The sequence below is a fragment of the Pieris brassicae genome, chromosome 6 (genome assembly GCF_905147105.1).
Source record: "Pieris brassicae chromosome 6, ilPieBrab1.1, whole genome shotgun sequence".
NCBI classification, from domain to species: Eukaryota; Metazoa; Arthropoda; class Insecta; order Lepidoptera; family Pieridae; genus Pieris; species Pieris brassicae.
Window position 1 is genome coordinate 17,789,673 of NC_059670.1, and position 26,012 is coordinate 17,815,684.

At 34.1% G+C, this 26,012-nt stretch overlaps 2 protein-coding genes across 7 annotated transcripts in view; one reads left to right on the top strand and one right to left on the bottom strand.

Moving 5' to 3' along the window:
* The first annotated feature begins 5,213 nt into the window (after positions 1–5,213).
* Positions 5,214–13,024, top strand: LOC123711258. Its single transcript, XM_045663757.1, has 6 exons — positions 5,214–5,869; positions 6,105–6,336; positions 8,345–8,585; positions 9,016–9,249; positions 10,420–10,597; positions 11,196–13,024. The coding sequence occupies exons 1-6, from the start codon at positions 5,357–5,359 to the stop codon at positions 11,361–11,363; spliced, it is 1,566 nt and encodes a 521-aa protein (XP_045519713.1). The 5' UTR covers positions 5,214–5,356; the 3' UTR covers positions 11,364–13,024.
* Positions 13,025–13,936: 912 nt separating this feature from the next.
* The window catches only part of LOC123710602 (proton-coupled amino acid transporter-like protein pathetic), a 57,971-nt gene continuing 45,895 nt past the window's right edge, over positions 13,937–26,012 (bottom strand). For 2 of the 6 annotated variants that reach the window (XM_045662616.1, XM_045662617.1), the window contains exons 8-9: positions 25,080–25,249; positions 13,937–16,285 (exon numbers count right to left, since the gene is read on the bottom strand). In XM_045662616.1, coding sequence (XP_045518572.1) covers positions 16,041–16,285; positions 25,080–25,249 — 415 coding nt within the window. In that variant the 3' untranslated portion in view covers positions 13,937–16,040. Of the gene's footprint in view, positions 16,286–16,748; positions 17,480–17,499; positions 17,805–18,093; positions 20,483–25,079; positions 25,250–26,012 lie in introns of those variants that run through there. The other 4 variants (XR_006753850.1, XM_045662619.1, XM_045662621.1 and 1 more) reach the window with 4 other exon arrangements.

Genomic DNA, 26,012 nt, shown 5'->3' on the forward strand with positions numbered 1-26,012 from the left:
AACTATACCGAAAACTTAATACATATCTTACGTAGGTAGGAACGTAATTACACTGAAAACAATATCCCGATGTTGTATTTTGTTCTTACCTAAACGTAATATATACTTGTTTTTCATAGTAATAATATTCATACAGTTTCATAAATTTTTGGGAAATATTTGAAACGGTACAACCTCATGAGGATGCAAGCCTAAATTGCAAAACAAAGCCGAATATGAAATGCATAAGTTTAGCTTCACATTGCATCAGGTTGCGCAAATATGACGTCATTGGACCAGCGACGAAATTCTTCGAGTGAAAGTGCCTTTCGAAGAGAGGGGAGTACGACCTCAGCGGGGGGAGGGGAAAGATGTTGTTCCCTCCTCTTTGTGTTCGCATATTGCAGAAAATTAAAAGCGAAATAGAAGTAAATTGCTGGCTGAAAATATATACGTAAATCGAAGCTTTAATTTTGGTATAGGTAGGCATTTTGAACTGTGTGGAGGACATATACTCTTAGTTAAAAAATCTTAACGAATAACTTAGGGATCACGTTGTGTCTTTGATTGGCGGCTGTCGTAATTTTAATAATAAATATTTAGTTACGTAATTCACTGACAATATTACAATAATATTATTATAATGTACATAAAATAAAAAAGCCTATTTTTCCATAACAACTATTAGAAATATAGAATTTAAATAAATAATTAAAAAATGTGTTTTCTTTAAATTGTTACCACGAATCTCAGAATCGTAGTCCTGACATACCTCTTTAGCTTCCTCCACTTTTATGACATTCATGTATGTACTTTGGTTATGAGTAACTTTTATCTTGTCTCTTCTCTAGTACCTGATTTTATTGCTGTATTTGATCCAGGTATGTATGACAAGGCCTACCCGACTTCCTTAGTCATAGTTACGTTGTATATCCTAATTGTAAGCGGCTGATTTATCCGAACTACATAACCAAACCACCGAGGCATTGTCTTTCGTATATTTGTCTCTTATCGTAATATGTTTACTAGTTTAAAAGAAATATCGAACATATAAATTTATCGTGTCACGGTGTTTGTAATTAAACTCCGAAATAGCTTGACCGATTTTCGTGAAATTTTGTGTGCTGTTATAGTTAGGTCTACAAACCAGACAACATTTATTTTTCATCCCCCTGAATGTTAGGGTGGTCCATCCCTAAATTTTTATTTTTATTTTTTAGGTTGTGTTTTTATGATACTGCATACAAAATCACATCCCTTAACTTTCGACGATCAACACGTATTTTTTTTAGTTGTTAATTAAAAACGTATGACTTGAACTCAGATTTTTATATAGAAAAATTCACAGAACAACCAAAAAAGTTTTCATTCCGGAAAACTAAACAGTCTCCGGGGTAGAATAGCAAAATGATCCATGTTGGTATGCACTAAAAAGGTAGGCTAGGTAAAATCACATTAAGTAGAAACGAAGCTCGCGGGGGCACCTAGTAACTAATACAAAATAAAACTGAATCCTAATCGATCCGTATAATAAATAATTATTTACTACTAATAAATAATTTCTTCTTTGCTATAAATAATTGCTTGGACGTATGCCAAGATGTGACCATAATATTTGGTTCATTGCTTCATTTTAGATTTGCTGCTGATGTTGGCCAAGTGGAGTAACAAGGAGTTGTGAATTTGATTGCGAAAAAATATTACTTTATTATACATACATAGACAACTTAGAAAAAAAAGTAAAATATGAATTGTAACTTAGCCAAATGGTTAAGTTAATTATCAATCCTAAGATCCTGGTTTTGAACCACGACAGTGCTCCGCCGTATTTTGTACTTAATATACAAAATATCGTAAGGCATGTATTGAACTTAACAATCGAATGCCTACAAAATGCGTTTTAATGCAATAAAATAACAAATAGAGGAACTTTGCTTATAGTATTAACATTACTCAGACAAATAATGTACGGTTAAAATCATATATTTTAGCACACAGTTTTTGTATCTCAAACCAAAATCTCGTCTTGAGCGCTGTTAAATATATTAAAGTTTACACAGCTCTTAAAAGTAGATAAACTTAGCATAAGGATTCAAAAGCGAGGCTTAGTACTAAGTGATGCTGCCGTATGGGAAAAACGACTTTGACAATTATCATAGGGCGATATTCAGAAACTCTGACACTGACATTATGACATACCTACTTCTTGGTGCAATATCGTCACTAGGGAGTGACATTTGCAGTAAATCTCCTTACGTAATACTTGAACGGCCCCTATGTAGGTTTAACCCTTTATTCAGTTTGCGAGACGAGGCTCTGGAATCCCGCCCGTTTCCGCTCCTCCCCTTTCCCCTTCTCGCTAGTGCGAACCTAGATTCGCCAGTGATTCGCCGCTGAAATCCAACATCAGGGATGGTAAAATAGAACTAATCTCAAAACAATGATAGGTACAATTACGCGCCATTGTCTCCTTAATAAACATCTTTTTGTCCTAGGTGCGACAAACAGCCCCATATGTAGAGGCTGTTTCAGCGCAGAGGAATCAGTCACCGACGTAGTTCTGGATGCGAGTCTGTGGCTTAACAAAGTGCAGAAAGCAGTGAGGTTGCTCCGTTTAGCCTGTGAAGTGCCCAGGAGACTTCTATGCTTCTGGAAGGGACTAAATTAGCCAGGACTTTACTATTTCAAAGGGATGATCTAACATTTACTGCAAGTTCCCGAATCAAGGGACAGAACAGACAAGAAACCACTAAAAACTTGGCAGTTATTGTGTACATATGTTGTCTACAAATTCCTCGAAAATAAAAGTATTGTTCATTTCGATGATTTGTATACGGTATATTCCAACTTCGGGAGCAGTCCAAGTTTCTATAAAGATGGTTTAGTAGTTTTGGGGTTCACGAGGTTCTGGAGAGGACATATAATAATGTTGATAGGTTATTGAAATAGAATTAGTTTATCCAAATTTCTTAAACTGATTTACTAAATTACAATAAAAAAACTTTTTACACAGTAGTTTTGCAACTGTAGAACACCTTCTTGGCGAGCATATCCATCCTACAACATACGTCTTAACTTATTTAATAATATATCGACAATAATGTTATTTATATAGTTTTATAAGTTTTATATGACATTCCTTATGTTAAATAAAATATTTACAATTCGTGACCAACATAGTAGTGATAATAATTAAATTAAAATTTAAATAAATTTAAATGGTTCAGTCCCTGTGGCTTTAACTTTGGCAGCATTTCCTTGCTGTATTCCGTTACTTATTCGTTGATCGAGTAAAGCACCAAGTCACCGGTACTATTTACCAGGTGTCAACTTAAATCTGTAATTGGTGCAATACCAATGTGCAATTGAACCCCTTGTCGCAAGACCCCAAATGGAACAACTTGGAGGAAATACTCTTTCTTATATTTAACATGAATTTATTTGTAACTAAGTTATATAATAAAATAAAACATGAATCAATTTAAATAATTTAATTATTCTGTTTTGTTGTTATTATATATTATAGCCGGTGGTATTGTGATTAGTTGTTTGGTACAATTTAAAAGCTGAGTGTAGGTGTTTAAGTAAGTACTATTACTTTAAAACTTTCAAATACCATATTTTTAATTTTTAGAGATCTGATTTAATAAAAAAAACCGGCTAAGGGTTTTTTTTATGAAAACGGTACGGTAAAGCTTTCAATGCATATTCCGTATCACTATTATCATTAATATTATGCAAATAACTATCTCGCGTTAGCCCCGATGAATATAATTCGATATTTAGAAGTCCCGCTATTAGTTTTTAATAAAACAGGTCAACATAAGGTGACTCAGCAAATTGGTATACAGCTTTAAAACCTGCCTTTACTTACTTAGAAAAAAATTCAGGGGCACCCACCCACAATTTTTTCTGCAACCACCGCTGACATTTATAATACTAGCACCATATATTTCAGCCCGCCTGCTCCTATTATTTAATACACCAAAACAAGGCGTCGTCAAAGGTCGTCTACATTCCAAAATTGTGAGTCCGACCAGTCACCAACTGGTACGGCAAAAATTTATTAATTAGTAATAGAATTTTAAAAATGTTACTTAAAAAGCACTTTTAGGAATTGAATAACTTTTATTTAATAGGTTTTAAATTTAATCATAAAATTTTAGATTATAGTTTATTAGGATATGGTATAGTAGGTAGATGTCATTCAGATGAAAATGACCAACAACACATAATATAATAACACAATCAAAATAAATAACCGTAGATTGCTGTCACTGCTTAGTAACGGGAATCATAGACTTAACTGCTACAATAACAATATTTCATATATACTTTTTACAATATTTTATTACTAAACAAAAAATGTCTAATTGCACCTAACGTTTAAACTAAAAATCTCATGTTTTTTACTTAACAGCATAAACCCAATTAGGCGACGACGAATTGAACAATGTAATACCTATGTTTGTCTAATACCTTTTTTGTCATGAAATGTCAATTAAAAAAAATCTATTTATGCACATAGATTATAGATATAACATACAGTTTCAAGTATGTATTGTTTGGGAACCCTGACACAGCTAAATTTTTACTTAAAAGGATTCTCGATTTCTAAATACATTTTTGTATATAATATATTAATAAAACAGATTTTTTTTTAAATATTGTACCGTTATATTCTATGTATTATAGTTATTCCCTTTGGAGTTAGTCTCCAACACAATCATCAACAGAGCTTACTGTAGCTTTGGTGTTATTTGAATTTTCCGTGTACTATGTTGATGGTTGAGAGGATGATAATTCACATAATATGTGAATTATTATTATTTTGCGACTGTGGAAGATACCTATCTCAATACACGTCGTTACAATAGGTTTAGAAGTAACCTTTTTGTTTAAATTGACTCATTCTCTATATTGCATAATCTTTCGCACTGACAATAATCACTACCTTTCTTTTTCTTAGTATAATTAAATTATATTTTCATTACCATGAAAAATACGTGTACTATTAACGAAGTTTCCCGCGTTTTTTTTCTATATTGTTCGTTTTACTATGAAAATTACTAATATTATTTTACATTGCGTTGAAAGAAATGATTCTGAAAAGCGCCAATTGCACAACGCCTTTGGAATGACGTCGTTATGACGTCAGAAAGTTGATTGTTGACATTTAACATTTAGAATTTTGAATTCTATTTCTTTGATAGATTTAGGTGGTTTATTTTTATTTTATATGCTCTATGAATTTAATAAATATTAAATCGTTGCGGTTATAAAACGTAACCATGGTACTTCGTCTAATTATATCTTAAGTTGATAATATAATCGACAACGCGATTTTTAATTTATAAGCTTCCGCTTTTGTTGTATCATGAAGCCAGGAAAAAGTTCGGAATCACGAGAAGAAATAGCTGAAGTCCACAGTACTGCCCGGTCTCCTTCTCCAAAGCACAAAGGTAAAACTAGATCACGCAGTAGATCCGGTTCCCGAAAGTTATCAAACGGTCATGTTTCTCCTGAATCAGGAGAGAATCAGGCGGACCAAGTTTATGAAAAGGCAAAAATAAGAGAGAACTGGACAAAATCTGAACAAGAATCATTGGACACCGAGTTACCGATTCATGATCAAATTAAAAGGGGTATATTGGGCTTTGTGGAGAAGGAGATAAAGAAAACTGACAAACCACCGTCGTTTGTTTTTTATTCACATGATCCCAATGGACTAGAGGATAAATTTATGAAGAATCTGTCAAGACCATCAAGTAGTCATAAAGAGAAGCGTAGTCCATCCTATAGAAAGAAGAAAAGGCATTCCTCGAGGCATAGAGACAAAGATTTGCATGATTTTGAAGTGCCTGGTTCAAGTCTTATTGCTTTAGAGAAGGTAAAGTTCAATAGGTTTATTTTGTCAACATTACAATAAGAAATCCAATTTTCTTGTCAATTTATCTGAAACATTGTAGAATTTTTTTATTACTATGTTGTTTGTATGTATTATGCTCCTCTTATTATTGTATATTGTAAAGATTAATTTCATAAATTGTTTAGGAATTATACCCTATTCTAGAATTAGAAATATATATGCCCTTTTATTAAGTGGTATCTATACATTATTTCAGGTTGATGATTATCTCAAAGAATACAACAAAGATGAAGTTGTTACATTGAGTGGTGAATTAGATATAGAAGCTCACGATGTTGAGAATAATAATGGGTCAAGTAGAGAATTACGTCATAAATCAAGGAAGACAAGACGAAAACCAAGAGAAGAACGCCATGATAATTCTAATGGGAGGAATGTCAGTCCAAAGGTTTTTAAGACTGCAAGTAAAAGTAAATCGAGTAAACCTGGTAAGTATTTTAATTACAATTTGTATAAGTTTATTTGTCTTTTTTAAATAGTTCAAGTACAAAAGCTTTTGCCTAATTAAAGGTCACATTTTATTTCTAACAAAATTAAAGTTTTATTATTGTTATTGTTTCAATTTAATTATTGCAGTAAAAGGTTCTATAGGAAAGCTAAAATTAAAAGAAATTTAAAGCACATCACAACTGCTGCTGCAGTTATGCTGGAACCTTTTAAATATTATGTATTACTAAAACAAGTTGGTAAATCTTTAATAAGGACTAAAAAGTTTTTGTAAATATATGTAAGTATCTAATCAAGTTTTTTATTAATAAAGACAAACCTCAGTAAAGACCTCCAAACAAGTAACATGTTTAATTGTTTTATTGCTAAGCAAATTTTGCAAAAATGGATAAACATTGTACTGCATATTTTAATTTAAGTAAAGGAAAAATAATGTCAAAAACAAAAACACTCTCATGTAGACTAATATCAATTATTTTAATAATTTGTTTATAAAGCTTTTTTTATTGTGGTTTTGAATAAGAAAAACGAAACATAAAATTGTTTTTTCTTTTTTGTTTTGAAAACTAAATTTTATAAAATAATAACTTAAAGGTTGATAGCAGTGCATAAGGGATCATTTTGATAAGTGGAAGATCACTGACTCTTTTATGAAAAACTGATGTATGAAAACTATTTTGTCACACTTATAGCGTGTAGGCCTTTCTTATAGTGAGCGCAGACAAGGCTGGTGATCGCTTGATTCCACTCCCTATGTTGATACACACCACACATTGTCCTAAGTTACGTCCCGATAATTTTCAAGTACAAATTTTTTTGTTGATGAAAATGGTTGTGATGATTTTACTTTAATTCATCCAGCCTTTTATTTTTTGTAGGTATTGTTGGAAACATTACCTACAAAATATAAGAGTTCATCGCCATTCTTATAAATATTTTGAATACTACTTTTTTCAAGATACTCGTTTCGTTTTTCGTTCATCTAAATACTACGAATAACATTTTGTCGCACTAGTCCATATCTCCCACGTATTTGTTGTAGCCTTGGTGACTTGCTGCCGTGCTTGGTTTCATATTTTCGTATTCAAAATTCCCTTTGTTTTTCTGAATCGTCACAGTAATTCGACTTAGTGACCTTAGACAAAAGAGCGTACCAATTCTTGGCAGGCCGCAACTCGCTTGCGAGTTTTCTGGCAATGTGAGTGTTCATGACTGGCGGTATCACTTAACATCAGGTGAGCCTCTGCCCGTTTGCCTCCTATTACATAAAAAAATATTTTTTTATTAGAATCCGCATTGTAGATTTGATTTGGACTTTTTGTCCTTGAAAGATCACATCAATACATTTTTACTTGCCATGTATTTCGCTTTTCAACGATAGCTTTCATAGCTTCTTGAGGAATCTCTTTTCTGTTACATCTAATTACTCCAGTTAGATATGTATTATATAAGCTTGTGTATCTGTCATCCGTATTTTTAGCTACTGCGTATCAATAAAAACCCAAGCAATATTTAGAAATCGACTAGCACAACATCCAAAATTGAATCCTATAATGTGTTTGTTGGCCTTCTCGTAATCCCTATAGCGAGTGAGACTGAAATGAAGGCTTTTACTTCATATATTTTTGTCGATACGATAGTTTTAAGCGAGTGAGCGCTTGAAAATAAATTGAAATTTGTTGAGTGTGATACTGAAACTCGCAGCGCTGGAAGGTTGCGGTTTTTGAACTTTTGAAATATTAGAAACTACCAATTACAATTGTGGCTATTATTATTATTGATTTGTAACTGAATTAATTAATCATGTTTTAGAAAACAATTTTAATTATTATATAGGTACATGAACTTGTATAAACATTGATTAACAAAAACGCACTACGACATTTTACATTTTATTACTAGATGACAACTTTAACTTAAACATCTGGCCTTTCATTATTTAATGTATGCAAATACAGTTGGAGTAATTAAGTTTTCTCCTAATTTCAGCGCGTCCTGCAGATCTAACTACAATGCTCGAAAGCATTCAAGCCAGTGTCCCGTACCATGATCAATACATTGACAATCCATTCTCGTCACCATCGCCGCTTACTTCACCAAATGATGACAGGTTAGGTCTCTCTCGCAGGCCTGAAAAGATTTATCTTCAAGGAGGTGGATCATTCAGAGTTGTATCTAGAGAAAGGATAATGGAGTCACAACAATCTAAAGAGGAGGAGCGATATTCAAGGTAGGTAAACATTTTTAATAAGAAGGTAAATAAAAATATAATGTGTTATATTTATTATAATATATAAATATGTATATTAATTGTACACTTATAAAGTAAGAAAAATAATATTTTTTAGAGTAAATTAAATGAAGGATTGGCAGCTTTACCCATTATATATATATATATATATATATATATATATATATATATATTATTAAAATCATAATATACTATTTAAACATTAAAAAAATTGATTTTTTTGCGGTAATTAAGTTAAAAAGGCTTTGTGTGTGTGTGTGTATGTTAGACGCCAGCAATTATTTGCCCATAGTACTAAGTACTTTGTTTTATTACTTTTATTTGCGATTTGTAATGTCATCTTTATGGCACTGTAAGGTATATTTGGCTACTGATTCATCAAATAGTATACTCTAATCTTTTATTTCAGACTAGGTGATCCAACTCCACTGGATGTAGCACTAACAGTCCAAAAAGCATGGCGTGCCTTTGCTGGTGCCTGTCATGGAGTACTTGGAGGGCTATCTCTGATGCATTTGCTCCTCATCAGCTATTCGGACAGCCTGGATGCTGGGCATTTATCTTTCCATGCCGTGGTCACAATGCCATATGTTGCGGCATATTATTTCTTCTGTGTTCTCTGCTTGGTGTCTGTTTTGGATCGGTAAGGTTTCATACTTTTATAACTAGCTGTAGTTTTACCAGCATTCATTTAGTTGTGTCAATTTATATATCCTCCTCGGTATATGGACTAGAGCTGTTTTATTCGAACCGATGATGCAGTTCATTTTCGAAGGCCGTGTAAGTGGAGCGGCAGAACTTCCTCCACTCTCCATTGTCTTAGGCAAGCTTCTTCGCCTGAGTGATGGTAAGGCTTGTAAGGACTTTTAATTAATCTTAAATTAATTGAGTAGGAGATCGTTCTCGAGGTCTAGTGCCTTCCACTCTGCCAGTCAAGATGAGTTTTTCTAGACATCTAGACAAAAAAACTCAGGATAACGAAAGACTTTTTTATTTGTAACCGTTTTGTATGGACAAGTTTGTTTACTTAGCTGTCCAGGGAATCTTATGCATCCGCCTCCAACACCACATTTATAGCATATATTTTTTTACAAAATAAATGGGAATTACCGGAGCCTCAACCAATTTTTTTATATGTTTTTGTGTTGTTGTTGTTGTTCTGGTTCTTCCATAAACACAACAGTTTTGTCATTGCTGCTGGGTTCATCTTTGGATTTAGTTTTCACTTCCTCATTGACTGCTTATCAGTGAACCGAGGTATATAAACTCGTCTACTATTTATAGATATTTCAGTTTATGCACGGACGAGGCGTGTGAGTTTTCTTGATTCATGGATTATCATCACTTGGATTTATTTATGTGTAGTCAAAACGTCTCACTTCTTGTCTACACTTCTCGGAATTAGTTCGGCTAAGTCATGTTCATTTGATGCCAAGAGGGTGGTGTCGTCGGCATACCTAAGGTTGCAATTTTTTCTCCATATATATTAAACAGTAATGGAGGTAGTATGTAGCCTTGCCGAACTCCCCTTTCGGACTTAAATGGATTGGAAATCACATGGTCTACATCAACCGACGTGACGGTGAAGTACAGGTCCCATATAAGGGTAATTTGGTGATGGGGGATGATCCATAAGTCATCCCTGACGGGTAGGCTTATCGTATTCGATCACTTATAGGCAATTTTTTTATGAAAAAAGTAAAGTGAGTCCAAACATAACATGAAATTTGTGTACATGTATGAATATTCTGAACAAATATTTACAAATCATTTTTAAAAGCAATATTTTATGATGGAAATATTTACATTTCAGCCTAGATATTACGAATATAGACACAACCCGTGGCCTACAACCTTGGTTCCAGCCAATCGTATTAGTGATCTTGTATAGTGCTTGTCTCTTGGTCTGTTCTGTTGCAAGGATCTATGATGAGCTGATGGTCTATCAGTATGCTCCACTGGTAGCGAATTTAACTGGAAATGTGACAATGGTGAGATTTTCTAAGAAAATTAGACATTCTTGTAAAAAAAAATTTATTGTTTTGTTGGTCCAATATTAATTAATGTGGAATTATGATATAAAATGATTGGAATATTTCAATTTTACAGTCATATAAAAAATGAGAATTAAAGAATTTAATTTATTATAAGGGGGATAATTATGTGATTGTGATAACTTTCTGCTGTCATGTTTGTATATTATTTTCGATATATGTGAAATCGGAGATACATTGTAACTTTATATTTTATTTGACTTTTCTTTAGTTTATTTATGTTTGAGAATGAACAAACTGTGGTAAGAAAACTGTAGGATGTGAGATCGCAGTAGCATTTCATTTTTTGTGATGTCGTTCTTCTTTAGTCTAGAGTTCGTCGATCTTTATACTCAATATGAAGCAATAAAAGTAAATAATTTTTAATTATAAATATAGGACGCGTTGTAAATGAGAATTATATTAGTTTGCCATAACTCTACATTGTCTTTCCGCACCCTCTACCAAAATTTAAGCGTCAATTGGGTTAACTCTAAGACTAAGCTCTTATTAAAAGAATATATGTATACCGTTAATGTATATATTATGTTTTCAGCCAACAATACCAACGTTTTACCACACGTGGACTCACTTCTCAATATGGCGAGCGGTTCTTTCCATACTGGGCCTCGTCTATTTTGTTATTTCGGGCCCTCAAGATATGGTTTATCACAATCTTCACCAATTATTACAATTCAAACTTTCCTTGCAAAGTATCGGATGATTTATATTTAAAAGGATATTTATAAGTAATACAAATATCAGTATTTTTTTAAGTTACTGTATGGCTATGGATAGTTCTATTTTGAATACTTATAAGAAATGATTCAGAGGTTTTAAAATACATTTTAGCACAATTGCAAACTTATTATTAGGTTTAATGTTTATTAAATTATTTTAATTTAGCGCTTAGATTATAGAGTTAGTTTACGATAATAAATAGAAAAACACAATAACTACATTTTGGTGCTAACTAGAATGTTTTAATTATTTATCGAGTATTGGGGCAGAGAATGTCCATATGCCATTTTAATTTTAGTTGTGCAGTTTTATCTCTAAGGGACCGTTCAATTATTACCATTTTTGGAGATTCTTGACCCCCCCCCCCCATGAGACGCTGCCGTAACGTTCTCTCGATTCTTTATATCTAAAACCTAACTTTATGTGGTGTAAAGTACTGGAAAGTGGACAATAATATTGACAATAACGCGTAATTCAACTCCCACCCTGCATCGTAACGTTTTACAAGAGGACCCCCCCCCCAAAATTCGTTACGTAATACTTGAACGCTCCCTAAGGGCGGTTTCAGACTAGCGTATTTTTCTGCGCGTATACGATCTTTTCAGAATATGCGCTTACACGCGCGCTTCAAAAAACTGGTCGTAAACTGGCACCGACTGGTCTGTAACCGATCTAAATAGCATGTTCATTTATTCATATTTATTATATACGTCCAAATTGCAATAATGCTTGTATATTAAAATCATCTCTCATACCAAAGATAATAAAATATTTACATAATTAGATATATAAGGTGTTAAGCTTGCTAAAATAATATGCATATAAGAAAATATTGATTTAATTTTAAAATTTATTACAATCACAAAAATGGTTCTAGTCATACCATTATTACATACCATACATAGCATTATTTCTATGCTATCAAATATTTGCACCTTGTTCTTCTGTCACTTATAAATAAATTAGACAAAACATTAACAATTTGATGTTTATAGTACAAGGACGTGACGTCAAAAGTTATACGCTCCAAAGATAATTGCGTCCTATAAGTTTACGTTTAACCATCTAGTCTAATCTAGTCATTACCAATAAATTCATATAAAAAATTAACCGTATTTGTATATATTTCAATGTACCAATATTGAATAAAATATTGCGTAATGAAATTTAAATTATATGTCTTAAAATTGCTTTTCAACCACTTTAAAACATTATAGAAATGGCTAACACATGACCTTGATCGCAAGGATCAGTTCAAATATTACTAATATTTATTAATTCGCACAGATGTACCTGATATTTTATTACATACATACTAGTCATTATGTCCAGTACTAGACCAATAAATTTAATTTTCGACATACAAAGACTTCAGAATACTTCTATGTTGTAAATAATTCTTCAACTAATACACCACACTAGATCTACTAACAAATTCATCTTAACTTATATATTCAATTAATATGTATATATACTTTTTATTAATTAAGCTATGCATTTAGTATATGCAACAAAGGCACAGATATAGAAGCGGATTATTAAATAATATTAAAATGTACATAATTTAAGCTTGTTTTACTATCGCTTTCTCCTTATTCTAGAATAAGTAAACTTCAGGTGTTATGTTATCCCCGAAATTTAAACTACTGGCAAGAAGCGTCAATATAAATCGTCATATTTTAGACTTTTAGGTCAATGGCGAACCATTTAGACGAATTATGACAGTGTGAAATGCTCGGATCTCGAAAATAATAAATTATATATAAGTTTGCTTTGCGATAGACGAAGAAACAAACTAAAAATTAAAAAATATAGTATTAACATATCTACTTCCACATACGAATCCTGTTGGAGTACAAGATTCAAATCTTCGCTCACAAACTTTCAGCTACCCAACCTAGATGGCGTATAATGCTATAATTATTAAAATATATACAGCGTCATTTTCAATGGAAGCTTTAGTTAAGAGATTATGCGTAGTCTACACCGCCCTGTCTCGCGCTCTTGGCTTTTCTAATCTGGACCTAATAAGAGTTATGATGAGATGCACTGTACTGTAAATAGCCAGGTTCTTTGGCGGCTGAATCTAAGAACTATTAGCCATGCGCAGTCACCGGAGGAATAATGTGAAATATATTTCTGCTACTATTACTGAATTTCTTGCCAACTTTTTATTTGAATTAAAAATTGTTAATAAAACGATTTTGATGAATGTTTTTTTTTATAGAACAGAGGGCAAACCGGCAGGAGGCTCACCTGATGTTGAGTAATACCGCCGCTCATGGACCCTCTCAATGCCCGAGGGCTTGCGAGTGCGTGCCGGCCTTTCAAGTATTTGTACGCTCTTTTCGTCGAGGTGATACGGGTGGAATTTCGTATTCTGCTTCGACGTCCAATGATGAAACTTAGCTGCAGGTATTAATCCGAACAACTCCATGGTAGATGCGGTAGGAGATGCAGAGTGACCCAACATCGGTACGCAACGCCAAAGGATCAAGCCGCTCGGAAAGTGATTGGTCATCGACAATTCGACCCGCTCTTCGTTGAATACGGTCAAGAGGAAGGGGAGGGTACCGGGGAGCTCCCGCCCAGAGGTGAGGAACAATATTCCATGTGGGGCCGAATTTGCGCTTTATAGAGTTGCAAACGGTGGCCCGGAGTGAAGTACCATGTCGCCTTGATAAGCACACCAAATGAACACGAAACGGAACGTTGTTGGATATGTCGACGGCAAGTATTCCGATGCTGTATGTGGCTTTTAGAAGAAGAGTAGCGCCAAAGGGTGTTTTTATCGCAGAAAACGCGCAAACTTGTGTGTTCTTGGGGTTAAATTGGACTAGGATTAGTCTATCCCAGTCCGAGACTCCACGTAATAGAGTTTCGACTTCAGACACAAGTTTGTTCCGGTACTCATCGATGGACCGCACCGATGAACGAAAATCATCATCAACCGCATCACCAAACAACTTGACGAAAAACAACCTATCGAGCAAGCTGGATTTCGGTCTGGATTCGCCACAACACCCTTGCACACAACATGCACACCTTGAAGCAAATTGTCAAAAGTGCCAAGAATATGGATACCCCCTGTACTTGGCATTTGTCGACTACAGCAATGCTTTGGACTCTTTGGAGCACCCATGCATTTCGAGAGCGTTAAAATACTCTTAGACTCATCAGAAATGTCTACAGCCAGCGCTCGGCCAGGGTGAACCTGGAGATTCTGGGAATCATTCCACTCAAAAAAGGAGTCAGACAGGGAGACCCTCTTTCGTCTAAGCTCTTCACTTGTATGTTGGAAGAAGTCTTTAGGAAGACTGGGAAGACTGGGGCATCAACATAGATGCAGAAAGGATTAACCATTTGAGATTTGCAGACCAGACTTTGTGCTCATAACTGACAACCTGGGAACACTACAAATCATAATCAAAGAACTGGAAACATTAAGCAAAGAAGTGGGTGCGACAATTAACAAATCAAAAACAAAAGCCATGACAAACAGAACACCAAATACTATTATCCTAGAGAACAAAAACGTAGAATATGTCACAACCTACATATACTTGGGACAACTCATCTCCATGTCGGAACAGCCCCAGCAGGAAATAGAGAGAAGAACCTCTAATGCTTGGAAAATACTGGTCACAAAACCATCCCGAAGAACAACGAGGAACTAAGGATCAAAAGGAGCATTTTCAATACCTGCATCTTACCTATCCTAACGTACGGCTGCGAAACCTAGACCACTAAGCATGTCACAAGCTTTTAACTTGTGACTTGCCAGAGAAGTATGGAAAGGAGCTTACTGGGCTGGAATGATAGGAAAAGAGCCGCAGATCTCTGAAGCATCACCAAATGGGCGGACGCAATGGCCAGAGTCAAAAAGCTTAAATGGAGATGGACAGGACACCTGCTCAGAGGCCAGAGAGCAAAATCGTCAAAAAAAGGACACCTCGCTACAACACCAAGCGGAGGAGAGGTAGACCATGCGCGCGGTGGGCAGATGACTTAATGACTCAAAAAGCCTCTGGTTCTCTGTGGCAAAGACTTGCTAGGGATACGAAGCAATGGAAGCAGCTGGAGGAGGCCTTTGTGGCACAAAGGCAAGCTGTACATGGGGGACAGCTAAGCTTAAGGAATAGTCTAAATAATATTATATACAATTATGTACTTTACTTTTTGTTATTTAGGATATCACCTTGTATCTAATTACTTCTTTTTTGAAGTTTCAAAGTAAACAAACTTAGAAGGATAAAGTAAAATTTCACCGCGATGTGTCCAATTTGACATTACTCATAACATTGTTATACCACTTTCGGAAAAAGGCTGGCGCTGGTTTTAGCTGTTACTTGCCGCACGCGACAATTAAGACAAATATGTCAATTAAACGCATTTTAATCCATTTAAAAGCTCATATATTTTTAAGTAAGGGTTTTGACACAGTAAATATGGCGTGATGAACTTTTCCCAAATTCGAAAAATATTGAGACTGGAACGAAACTGAACTTATTTTATAGTACTTAGTAGTAAATAGTATTTCATTAGCTAACATTTGTTTTGTTGGACATTTAAACATGTTGTTTATTAACGATATTCAAAATAACTCGTCCCAAAATCGGAATGTTTCTTGGAATTCATGAAAGCCCATAGGCTATAATAATTACGATCCTAACTTAACTATAATCTGAGATATCGACGAATAACAACCAGATGTGAGAACTATGACATAGATTAGTAGTAAAATACAGTTTTTGCCCACTATATAGTTCCATTTTCCTAGCCCTCTTTCCCACTTATGAACAATTTCTATGACAGCTGGTATAAATATTCCTAACGTTGAGAAGAAGATAGCTCCGACGAGACCTATCAATAGTTCCAGGTCAGGGACTGCGATGGCCAGGATAACTGTAATAGAAATGTAATTTTAGTTTCGTTTTACATTTTAAATAGTGTATTTTATTTAAAACTATTCGTTGGATAGTGTGCCCTCCAGGTCGAAACCTGTGTCATATATAGACGGCCTTATCTATCATGACGTACCACTATGAGGTATACAAGTACGCCGCATGATAAGGCCCAAACCATCATTTTGAGTGTGGTGTTCCACAAGGCTAGGCTTATACGTAGGGAACATCGGATATAACAGCCTCCTTCGTGGGTCACTACTGCAAGGTGTCAGCCTAGTATGTTATGTCGAGGACACACTTGTCTCAGGAAAAGAACATACAGAGAAGCTCGCATACTCGCAACGGTAATACGGGATAGGTTGTGGCCCAAATAAGGCGCATTGCCCTCCTTGTCCAGATCTAAGACGAGCTCTTCTTGACTGCACACAATTGGTCGTATGTTGTGTATGAGTAAGGCCCACCTTAAAGTATCTCGTGCTTGTCGTCGGTTCTCGATGGACATTTAAGGATCACTTGCCCTGAAGCTTGCTACCATGGTTATGGCACCGGTTAATGCCAAATCTTGCTTGCTGCGGGGTCTCGCCGGTTATTCGCAGGTGTGGTCCGGGTGAAGGTTCTCTATGGATGCCCCATTTGGGCCGATTGTCTATTCACTTAAACAGGGTGATTCTGAGATAGTCGCAACAGGTGATGGCCATATGGGTGGCAAGGGCGCACCACACCTCACCGTCTCTTGCGTGTGTTATTGCAGGAACTGCCCCTTTGCACCTCGAAGGGGCTGTCCTAGCCAGAATCTATTGGCCTCCTTTCTAAACACATAAACAGTTTGAGACAGGAAGCCCATGTGATCTTCCTTTAGAAACTGATGGATAAGTTACAAGATTACAGGGCAGGAGTCTGGACGATTACATTTATACGTCCAGTGTTGAACTTGTGGGTAAATAAAAGATGGGGGCACTCTCCTACCGATTAGTAAAGGTGGTTACAGGCCATGGATGTTTTGGGGGAAACCTTCACAGCGTTACAAGAAGGGAGGCACGCCCTAATTTGCCACGAGTGTGGTTTCGCAGACAACACAGCGGAACACACTTAAGAGGTTTGTCGGACTCTAAACGTAGCTCCCTAACCTTTGATTGGATCTGTCGCTTCCCGTCATAATGAAAGCTATGGTGGAGGCTGACAGCGACGGCCCTTGGAACGCTTTCAAAACGTTCTGTGAGGTCGTCGTAACACTTAAAGAGAAGAGAGGGTTCAAGAGTGTAATCCAGACCCTAACCCTCAACGCAAAAAAATGCGTGGGATATGACGACGCGATTACGCACGTACTCCACTGTGACCTCATTGGACAACCCGGAAGTTGGTCTCGCAGCAGACGCTTTTGACGAGGACACACATTTTAGTGAAACTGTTACCGCTTCTCCCATCCATAGAGAGCAAATGCGGCTGTTAGTTTTTAGTGGGTAGGGGTCGATTGCACCTCACGGACCAACCCCCACACTCCCAGCGTCACTTGTAACCTTGTTACGGCGACATAGTGTTTTTTAGAGTAAAAACTGCACCATTGTTCTATTTTCAAATCCAATCACATATTCATTGTCTTAATGACAATAGAAGGTGATTGTATTTAATTTTTCTTATAAATAAATAATAATTCTAAACACTCCGTGAGTTGCTATTATGTTGCGTCTTTTGTTCTGTAAAACTATGAAGTAACATTAACACAATAATTGATGTTTGGGAATAGATTTAGTTTCAGTTAATGTGATATGTAATAGCGATGGTAATTAAATTCAAATAAGGGTAATTAGGGCATCGAAACTGTTGCGGCTACAATGTGCTTACAGAATCAAATACATGTTATATACTTTATTATATTTTTCTCGATATAATCATAAATATATAGTCGATATAGCATAGTCTGTAAAGATAATGTATGAATTTCTGTAATAAATGAATATTGAGTAAAATGGCGACATTCATGCCATCCGATATCAGCGATTTGGCGATTACATGAAGGAAGTTACAGGTTTGAAGTCTGAAGATAATAATAAAAAACTTTAGGTTATTTTTGATTGGATTATTTTGTATAGTTTATGTGTTTTGATTCAGTATCAAACTTGACATTTACTTAAGAGATAATAGTATTTTTAATATAAGATATCGAAGGAGTTCGCCCAATAACGAGCTCAGTATTACCTATGCTATTAAAAATACCTACTCGATAAAAAAAATTGAAGTGCAATATATCATTTTTATACAATATTACACTTACTGTTTGTTACTCATTCTGCCAGGACATGGCGCTGCTAACACAATCACGCGCGATATCAGTACTGTTTGTAGGAGAGTTTATGAATTGACTAAGTAATTGATTTCCCCAGATATGGTATTCCTAATTGGTCCTATTTATTATTTAAATGATAGTAGTATATATAACATTAACCAGACCTTGAATTTTGAACGCGGCGAGTAGGTTATCTAGTCATACCCAAACCGCACACGTTAGTGGTTACGGAAATACAATCAATTTATAATCAATTAATGCCCTAGGCGCAAATGTTTACCAATCTACTCGTAGAAAAATAAAAATATTGATTACAACATTCAACATGCATTAACCAAGTATATTATTGGCACTAACTTAAAATAATTCGGTAAGGATAATTGTATTAGTAATTAATTTAAAAAAAATACCTAACTGTATATACCTCATAGTATTGTCTTTTTGACATAGCTTTTACACATTGAAAGAAAACACTTTTTTACCGAATTAAAGCTTTGTATTATTATAACGTTATAATTAATAATATATGCCTCAATTCGGTAATTGAAAATGTTCCTTAATGTTATTTGTTTCTAAATGCAAAGAAATTTATTTCTAAATTTCTTCTTCACGTAATTGAGAATTATATGTCTTTTTGGTAATGAAGTTCTTTAAACCGTATGATATAATTGCGCATTAACCTACTTACTTTAACAGATAGAAATATAAATAAAATTAATTATGATTCAAAGCAGACGAAATGCGCAATCAATGTGGAAATATTATTTGCGCATTAAAGAAGGAATCCTCGATTAAAAAAGACACGTCTCTAAGACCTTTGCATAATATTATTCATAATATCTCGTTCATAATAAAAAAGCCTCGGAAATCTGGGCATGACGTTGAGGTACTTACCCTTCCCCTCTGTCTGTAATTTCTATTAAAATGCACACCTTTTGCATATAAGTAGCCACATCTACCGCGCTCGAGTAGATTTAACTAATACTCGATATGTTTACTGTTTACAGTAATTTAAGTTACGGCCCAATTTTGTAAATATTTTGGTTAACAGTTGCATCAATCAATTCTAATACTATAACTCCTCGACTTATACAGTTAATACGTTTTATTATGTAGATATATATCAGCGGCACACATCCGTAGGCTCTATCACTAATAAGGACCCGAGACGTTAATCTATAGTTATCTTAGTAAGTAACCTATAAAGGTCCAACTCTACATTTACTTAAGTACAAAGTGCTATATATTGCGTAATGCTTTATTCATATATAAGCTGATTGATAATTTAATTCCTTAAGAAGGATCTGTAACTAATTAAAAAGTAAATAAAACATTTCCTTGTTATTTAAACTCGATCTTAAAATAAAACAATTTATTCCGAAATTTTGTAAATATAAACATAAATCTATTAGTATTTGTTATTTGTAAATAAATGTTCCCCGGAAAAACGACTGTCAAATGAACTTAATTTTGCTTTTGATTACTCGTTATTTCCCGTGATTATCGCGAATTGTAGTTATACACGCGATACTTTGATAAAAAGAAACTCTTATTCTATTTATAACCTTGTGTTAGCCAAATTATATCTAAATTAGTTAAATAATCTCATAATTTCATTAACTTTAACATACTACTCTATTACCATATCAGCCTTCACAATGTAACCAAATATTGAAAGAATCTACCAACTCCTCCGATGGACTGAAAAGTTAAGCAAGTACAGAACAGCATAGAATTTGGAGTAGAGAGAGAGAGAGATGGACACCTCAGAATTTTGGGTTACCTACTGGACCATATACGTTCTGCACGGTCATACGGCTTGAACCTTATGCAGGCGATTACAATTCTTACTGTCCAATATTTTAAATTTTGGTAGGACGCCTTGGCGTAGTGTGTTGTTCTTTTTCTCCACTACACAAAAAAAATCATATCATTAGTTGTTAATAAATATGTTATATACTAAATTTAATTATCGGAATGTTGTAAATTATAGTGTTTTTTATTCTATTTAATATAGAAAAGAGACTTTTGTTCGCTCTTCTTAATCCTTTATTCCGTGATGGTGTTAGCTTAATGATTATTTGAATGAAGTATTATTTCAGGCATGTGAACTCAGTTTCCGCACTTAGACTCTCACTAGGTTCGTTGTAAAGTCTTGGCTAACCAAGCTAGCCTAACTCCTTCCAAAAGAACAGAAGCCTCCTGGGCACTTTGCAGGCTTCATCCTCAGTGTTCTGATGATTTATTTATATTAGCCACAGGCTCGCATTCCAGGACGTGGGTGACTGATTCAGTTAAGTTACTATTACTAACGTAATGCTTAAAATAAACTAAATCAGTCACGCTACAACTTTTTTCTAGGTCTGGGCCTTAGATTTCTGTACATATTTCATGATCATTTGTCAATCTAATAGGCAAGTAGATGACCAGCCTCCTTTGCCTGTGCGTCGATCTTTTAGGTCTAAGGCAAGCCGGCTTCCTTCGACCTCAGGGATAAAGGTCAATGGTTTAAACCATATCATGCAAAGCGACGAAATTTCGAATAAAACGAACGACAGTATATATACGGTTTTTGACCAAAAATCTACATGTTAAGGCAATGATTTATTGATTTAATTGAGGCAAATTTATACTCATTTAACGGGGATTCAGAGCGAGTTTCCTTAGCAGATTTACACACCTTTGATCGATGAATGAGTTACTTTGATTCTGATTTTTGATTGATCTGAGCTTTTGAAGGAAGTATTTACAAGTCTGTGGGGTTGGGTGTGTGGGGAGTGTGACGTTGCCATGTTTAAGATATGGAGCGCGGTAACATCGCGAGATAACCATAGATTACTAACTAAATATGTATTAAAATATGTGACTGGTTGTGACATTATTTCTTTTAATATACTTTATAAATTCTATTTTCAAAATAATTACTATAATCTATACGGAAAGAGAACACTTGAGGAACTTGGTCGCAGTAGTGCTAAGTTATGGTTAGCTAGTTCGATAGCAATCATCTGGATCCTTATTATGAATAAAAGTACATACTTTTACATAAATTAATTTACATAAATTTTGTGAATAAAATTACGCCTAAGAATTATATTAGTTCGCATAAGCAGTTCGCATTTCGTACGGACTAGTCGAGTTACTTTAGCTAGATACATACAAACTTGATTTGCTTTATAGAGTTGAACACCCTTACTTCTTACCGCCCATTAAAATCATACACGATTTTGTTTGTTTGAATGTTTATAATTTAAATTGGTGGAGGTTAACTTTTACCCGATAGTCGGTTTTCCAATAAATCCTGCACAGATCAGTGAGCAGAGGGCAGAGGCCCGCCGATCAAAAATGGTTTCCAGTGTATTGGAAATAACGGTGATTGACAAGATGGAATACCATCTTTAAATTAATAAATTTAATTATTCACAAAGCAACGGAAGTGTCATTTAACCAAGCTTCTACTAAATGTTAATAATTTGAGCACTGAAGTAATAATGTTGAAATGTAAAAAATCTAATGCAATTTCATATAGTTAATGAATAATCCCAAGTAAATAATTATTAATAATCGGAAATCCTTAACATAAAATGTATAATAAATGCTTCAAATAGACTTCGAGCAGTATACTTTAATTAGAATTTAAATTAGGTTTTTTTTCCATAGTCTGTAGATGAACTTAGGTCACAGAAATGCTAAACCACGCCTTACTGAAACTGAAATGGAAATGACAGGCCATTTTAAGGTATACAGACCAAAGAAAACCTATCGAAACCACACGTGTGAAGGGCTCTCCAGACAAGAGAAATGTGGAAACACCACAAAAGCGATGAACTGACGACAAAATAAAAAAAATATGGAGTGTAATGGATCAAAGTAGCAAAAAAATCCAAATGGAATGGTAGGAGTAGGGCTTTACCCAAAAGGGTTCCAAGACACAAAACAATAAGAATCACAATAACTAACCAAGTATCAGTAGAATGTAAGTTATAACAAAACTAATACCGATTTGATATATAAACTTTAATGTAAAGTACATAAATAAAAGTAATATCAGCAACTTTTCGATCTGATTGAAAAGATATTTACTACTATTATTTCAGAGTTGATACCTTGCTGAATGACTACAATATGCCCTTGTGTGGGTGACAAACATTGCCAATGCACATCGTTCGGGTGTCCTACAGATTCGCTTTATCATATATCAATGTCGGATAACCGTGACGGACGACGATCCGATCCGACGATAGAGAAATGCGCCATTAACTCTCATTCACTCCATTTGTTTATTATTTCGGTCATAATTAATTAATCTCCGAAGCTATTAAATTTGGAAAGATTTTGTTTTACTATACTATTACTACTTATACAATAACTATTATTTGATTTTTCCATTGAAATCTGATAACAGGAAAAAGTTCGACGTTTATACTCACAAATCACAAAGCAAACACGGTATTTTTATTAGTAAGCGATATGTAAAATAAACTCTGGTCTAATAAAACCGCAGAAGGTGCCGAGATCGGTTACGTACCTACATTAAAACCCTTTAAATATTGTCAAAACAGGCAGAACTTTCATAATCTATTGACTTATGCTGACTGGTCGTACTTGAATTCGTGTATGCGGTGATGTTAGTTATTTCGGCTATGTATTTGCGTGTTGTTCCCACGAGAATATAAATGCGTGCTCCTATTTCACCATGCCTGCTGATAGAGGACAAATCTTTATTTTTAATTTATTTTATTATTATTAATTACTTAGGATGTCATGTGGAACTAATATTAGAAGCATTTCATATACATTTCTGTTTTGGACGCTAATAAGTATACATTGTGTTACCTATATGAAATAATAATTTGAATTTGAATTATTTCAAACAACTGAAAATGGCAAAGTGACCGCCAAATTTCTGAATATTCACGTAATGTGATTTATTATGTTAGATTATATATGATATGAAAACCGCTAATACAACTTTCAGTTTGGCTTTTATTTAACCTTTATAAATGCGGAAGTTTTTCCTTTCTATATGTAAATGGGAGGTCATAAATCTAATATACATTCAGACCTTTATGTTATTGTAAAAAATACAACAGACACATTTTCTGTAGTATTTTAAAAAGGTTCCTTTAGTAGCCTTAAGCAACATATAATATGATGATATAATATAAATGTATAGGTGCAGAGGTTCGAACCTAGGAGTAGGGACGACAAAGCCACGTTTAACCACTAGTTTAAACTGCTCTATGGATATATTTATTATTTACATCGAATCTTACGTACAGTGATATAAAATACTGATACAAATAAATACTTGGCAACAAGAATACCTTATTGGCTTTTTTGGTGTTATTTAAAACACAAAACGTAAATATTTGTTTCAATGTGGAATCATAGGCGGAAGGTTTTACTTAAAAATACTAGTACAACATAACCGAAAAAATATATTTCTAGTAATTTTGACCGATGATAAGTTGTGCTATCAATTAGGCTCGGTTTACTTCATACACGAACGTCATTTAAAAATGACGAGAGATGTAAAACTTTTTTTATAGGATTTTATTTATGCGATATACGAACAAAACAAATCCTTTAGTCAATAGGAAAACAAATTAGCTTTGAAGAGGAATTGATTTTTAATATAGGTTGTTGTACCTGGTAACAAACGATTTTTACATTCATAATTTTATTGCTTTTAAATTTTATACTATAAACAAAAATTCGTATCTGATTTGCTTTTCGTTCATGAAAAATGAATGAAAACGTTGATAAAGATAGACTTTTAGATATGAAACATGTTACTTTTAAATTAATGGGGCAATATTAAACTACCCGCGCTCTTTGTTATCATATACCCCAGACTAATTATTTTATTGCGAGATTTTCATAAGAATATTAAAAATACATTGTAAGGCTTTGTGGCTCGTGAATATTGAAAATTATGGAGTCTTACGCAAATTAAATACAATAAAGTGGGCGACTATGTATTGCTAAATCGTAAAGAGAGTTTTTGTTACCTAAATTGAGATATTATACATTTATTTTGCCTCAAATGACATCCCTTTCTTCCATCATTATTATTAGGTAAGCAATCACCCTTCTTTGTCTAACATTTCATAGATTTTTGAGGCATGCCGGAACATGAGGATCATGATGTTTGCCTTCATATATGTATACTTGATTGTGATATTGAAAGGATTAGCTAGAGAGTTACCGTTTATTATATTAGTATTAAGTATGGTTATTTCATAGATGTAGTAATTGAGGTATTCCTCAACATCGTTTCGGCATAGGATTTTTTAAATAATTACCACGGGATAATTTACATTAATACAGTACGATTTGAATGTAAAAAGGTTACAAACACAGGTAGTAGACACACGCTGTTCCTAGGTAGCCTTGTGTTTAGCCCATGCCTCAAAAATATATTCCCTCTTTACTATTGAATTTTGGCGGAATCCATTGTTTAAGCAGAAAGCCACTTTTAAAGAGATTAGATTTAAAAAATTACCTGTTAGGGTTACGCTTACTGTTCGAAGTATTATCTGGCCTAGATTGTGGTACTTCTGTCCAACTCTGGATCCGATCCTTAACCATAGGATATCCATAGGTGCGTACATTTGCAAGCCGTATGTGAAGAACACAGCGATTGCAACCAACACTTTGGCTGTCAAAGCCAAACTGAAAAAAAATACAATATCAAAGCGACTTCTAAAAAATAGTTGTTGTATTGAAATACCTGTTTTATATTGTTATTAATTTAATACCAAACGTGTCTAATTGAAGTACAAAATATTTTTTTTAATTCTTTGGAATACAGTTTTTTTTCTAAACAAAAATGAAAAATGTTACCGTAAAAGCTATTGTTATATCTATTATAAATGAAAGAGAGCTAAATGTAAATTTAAACTCGATCTAATTTATATTTAGTCTAACTTAAATCAATAAATATATAACATAGACAGTTTTGTTATCTTATTAAAACAGGATCTAATAATTTAAATTTATGTAGAAGAAGTGAATAACACACACATCTCGAACAATTGGCGGTTGTTATGGGCGCCATTTAGTTATATTTTATTAGGAGTTTTATTTTACGACTGCTTTTTAATGCAATCTTTATTTAATAATGGTGAATGTAGTGTGAGTTGATATTTGCAATATCCAGGTGGAATTTATAATAAATACGAAATGTTTGTTTTGCAGTATGTCTTTTAAAGGGTTTGAATGTATTTGCCCAACAGTTAAATCCAGTAAAGAACTTTTATTTTTAATTTTATTATTTACATGGAGCTATCTTGTTATTTGATAATTCATTACATTATTAACTGCCTTTAATAACTTAAATATTATGGGATCCATTCCTGGCGAAAAAAGCGGGTCTTTGACGGTTAAAAGAAACACAGAAGTTTCTTCCTGCACACAGGGAAGAAATTCCAGGGCT

Coding starts and splice junctions, on each gene's coding strand:
- LOC123711258 (XM_045663757.1), top strand. CDS start 5,357: ATGAAGCCAGGAAAAAGTTCGGAATCACGAGAAGAAATAGCTGAAGTC. Junction 8,586..9,015: donor GAGGAGGAGCGATATTCAAG/GTAGGTAAACAT, acceptor CTTTTATTTCAG/ACTAGGTGATCCAACTCCAC. Junction 9,250..10,419: donor TTGGTGTCTGTTTTGGATCG/GTAAGGTTTCAT, acceptor TTTACATTTCAG/CCTAGATATTACGAATATAG.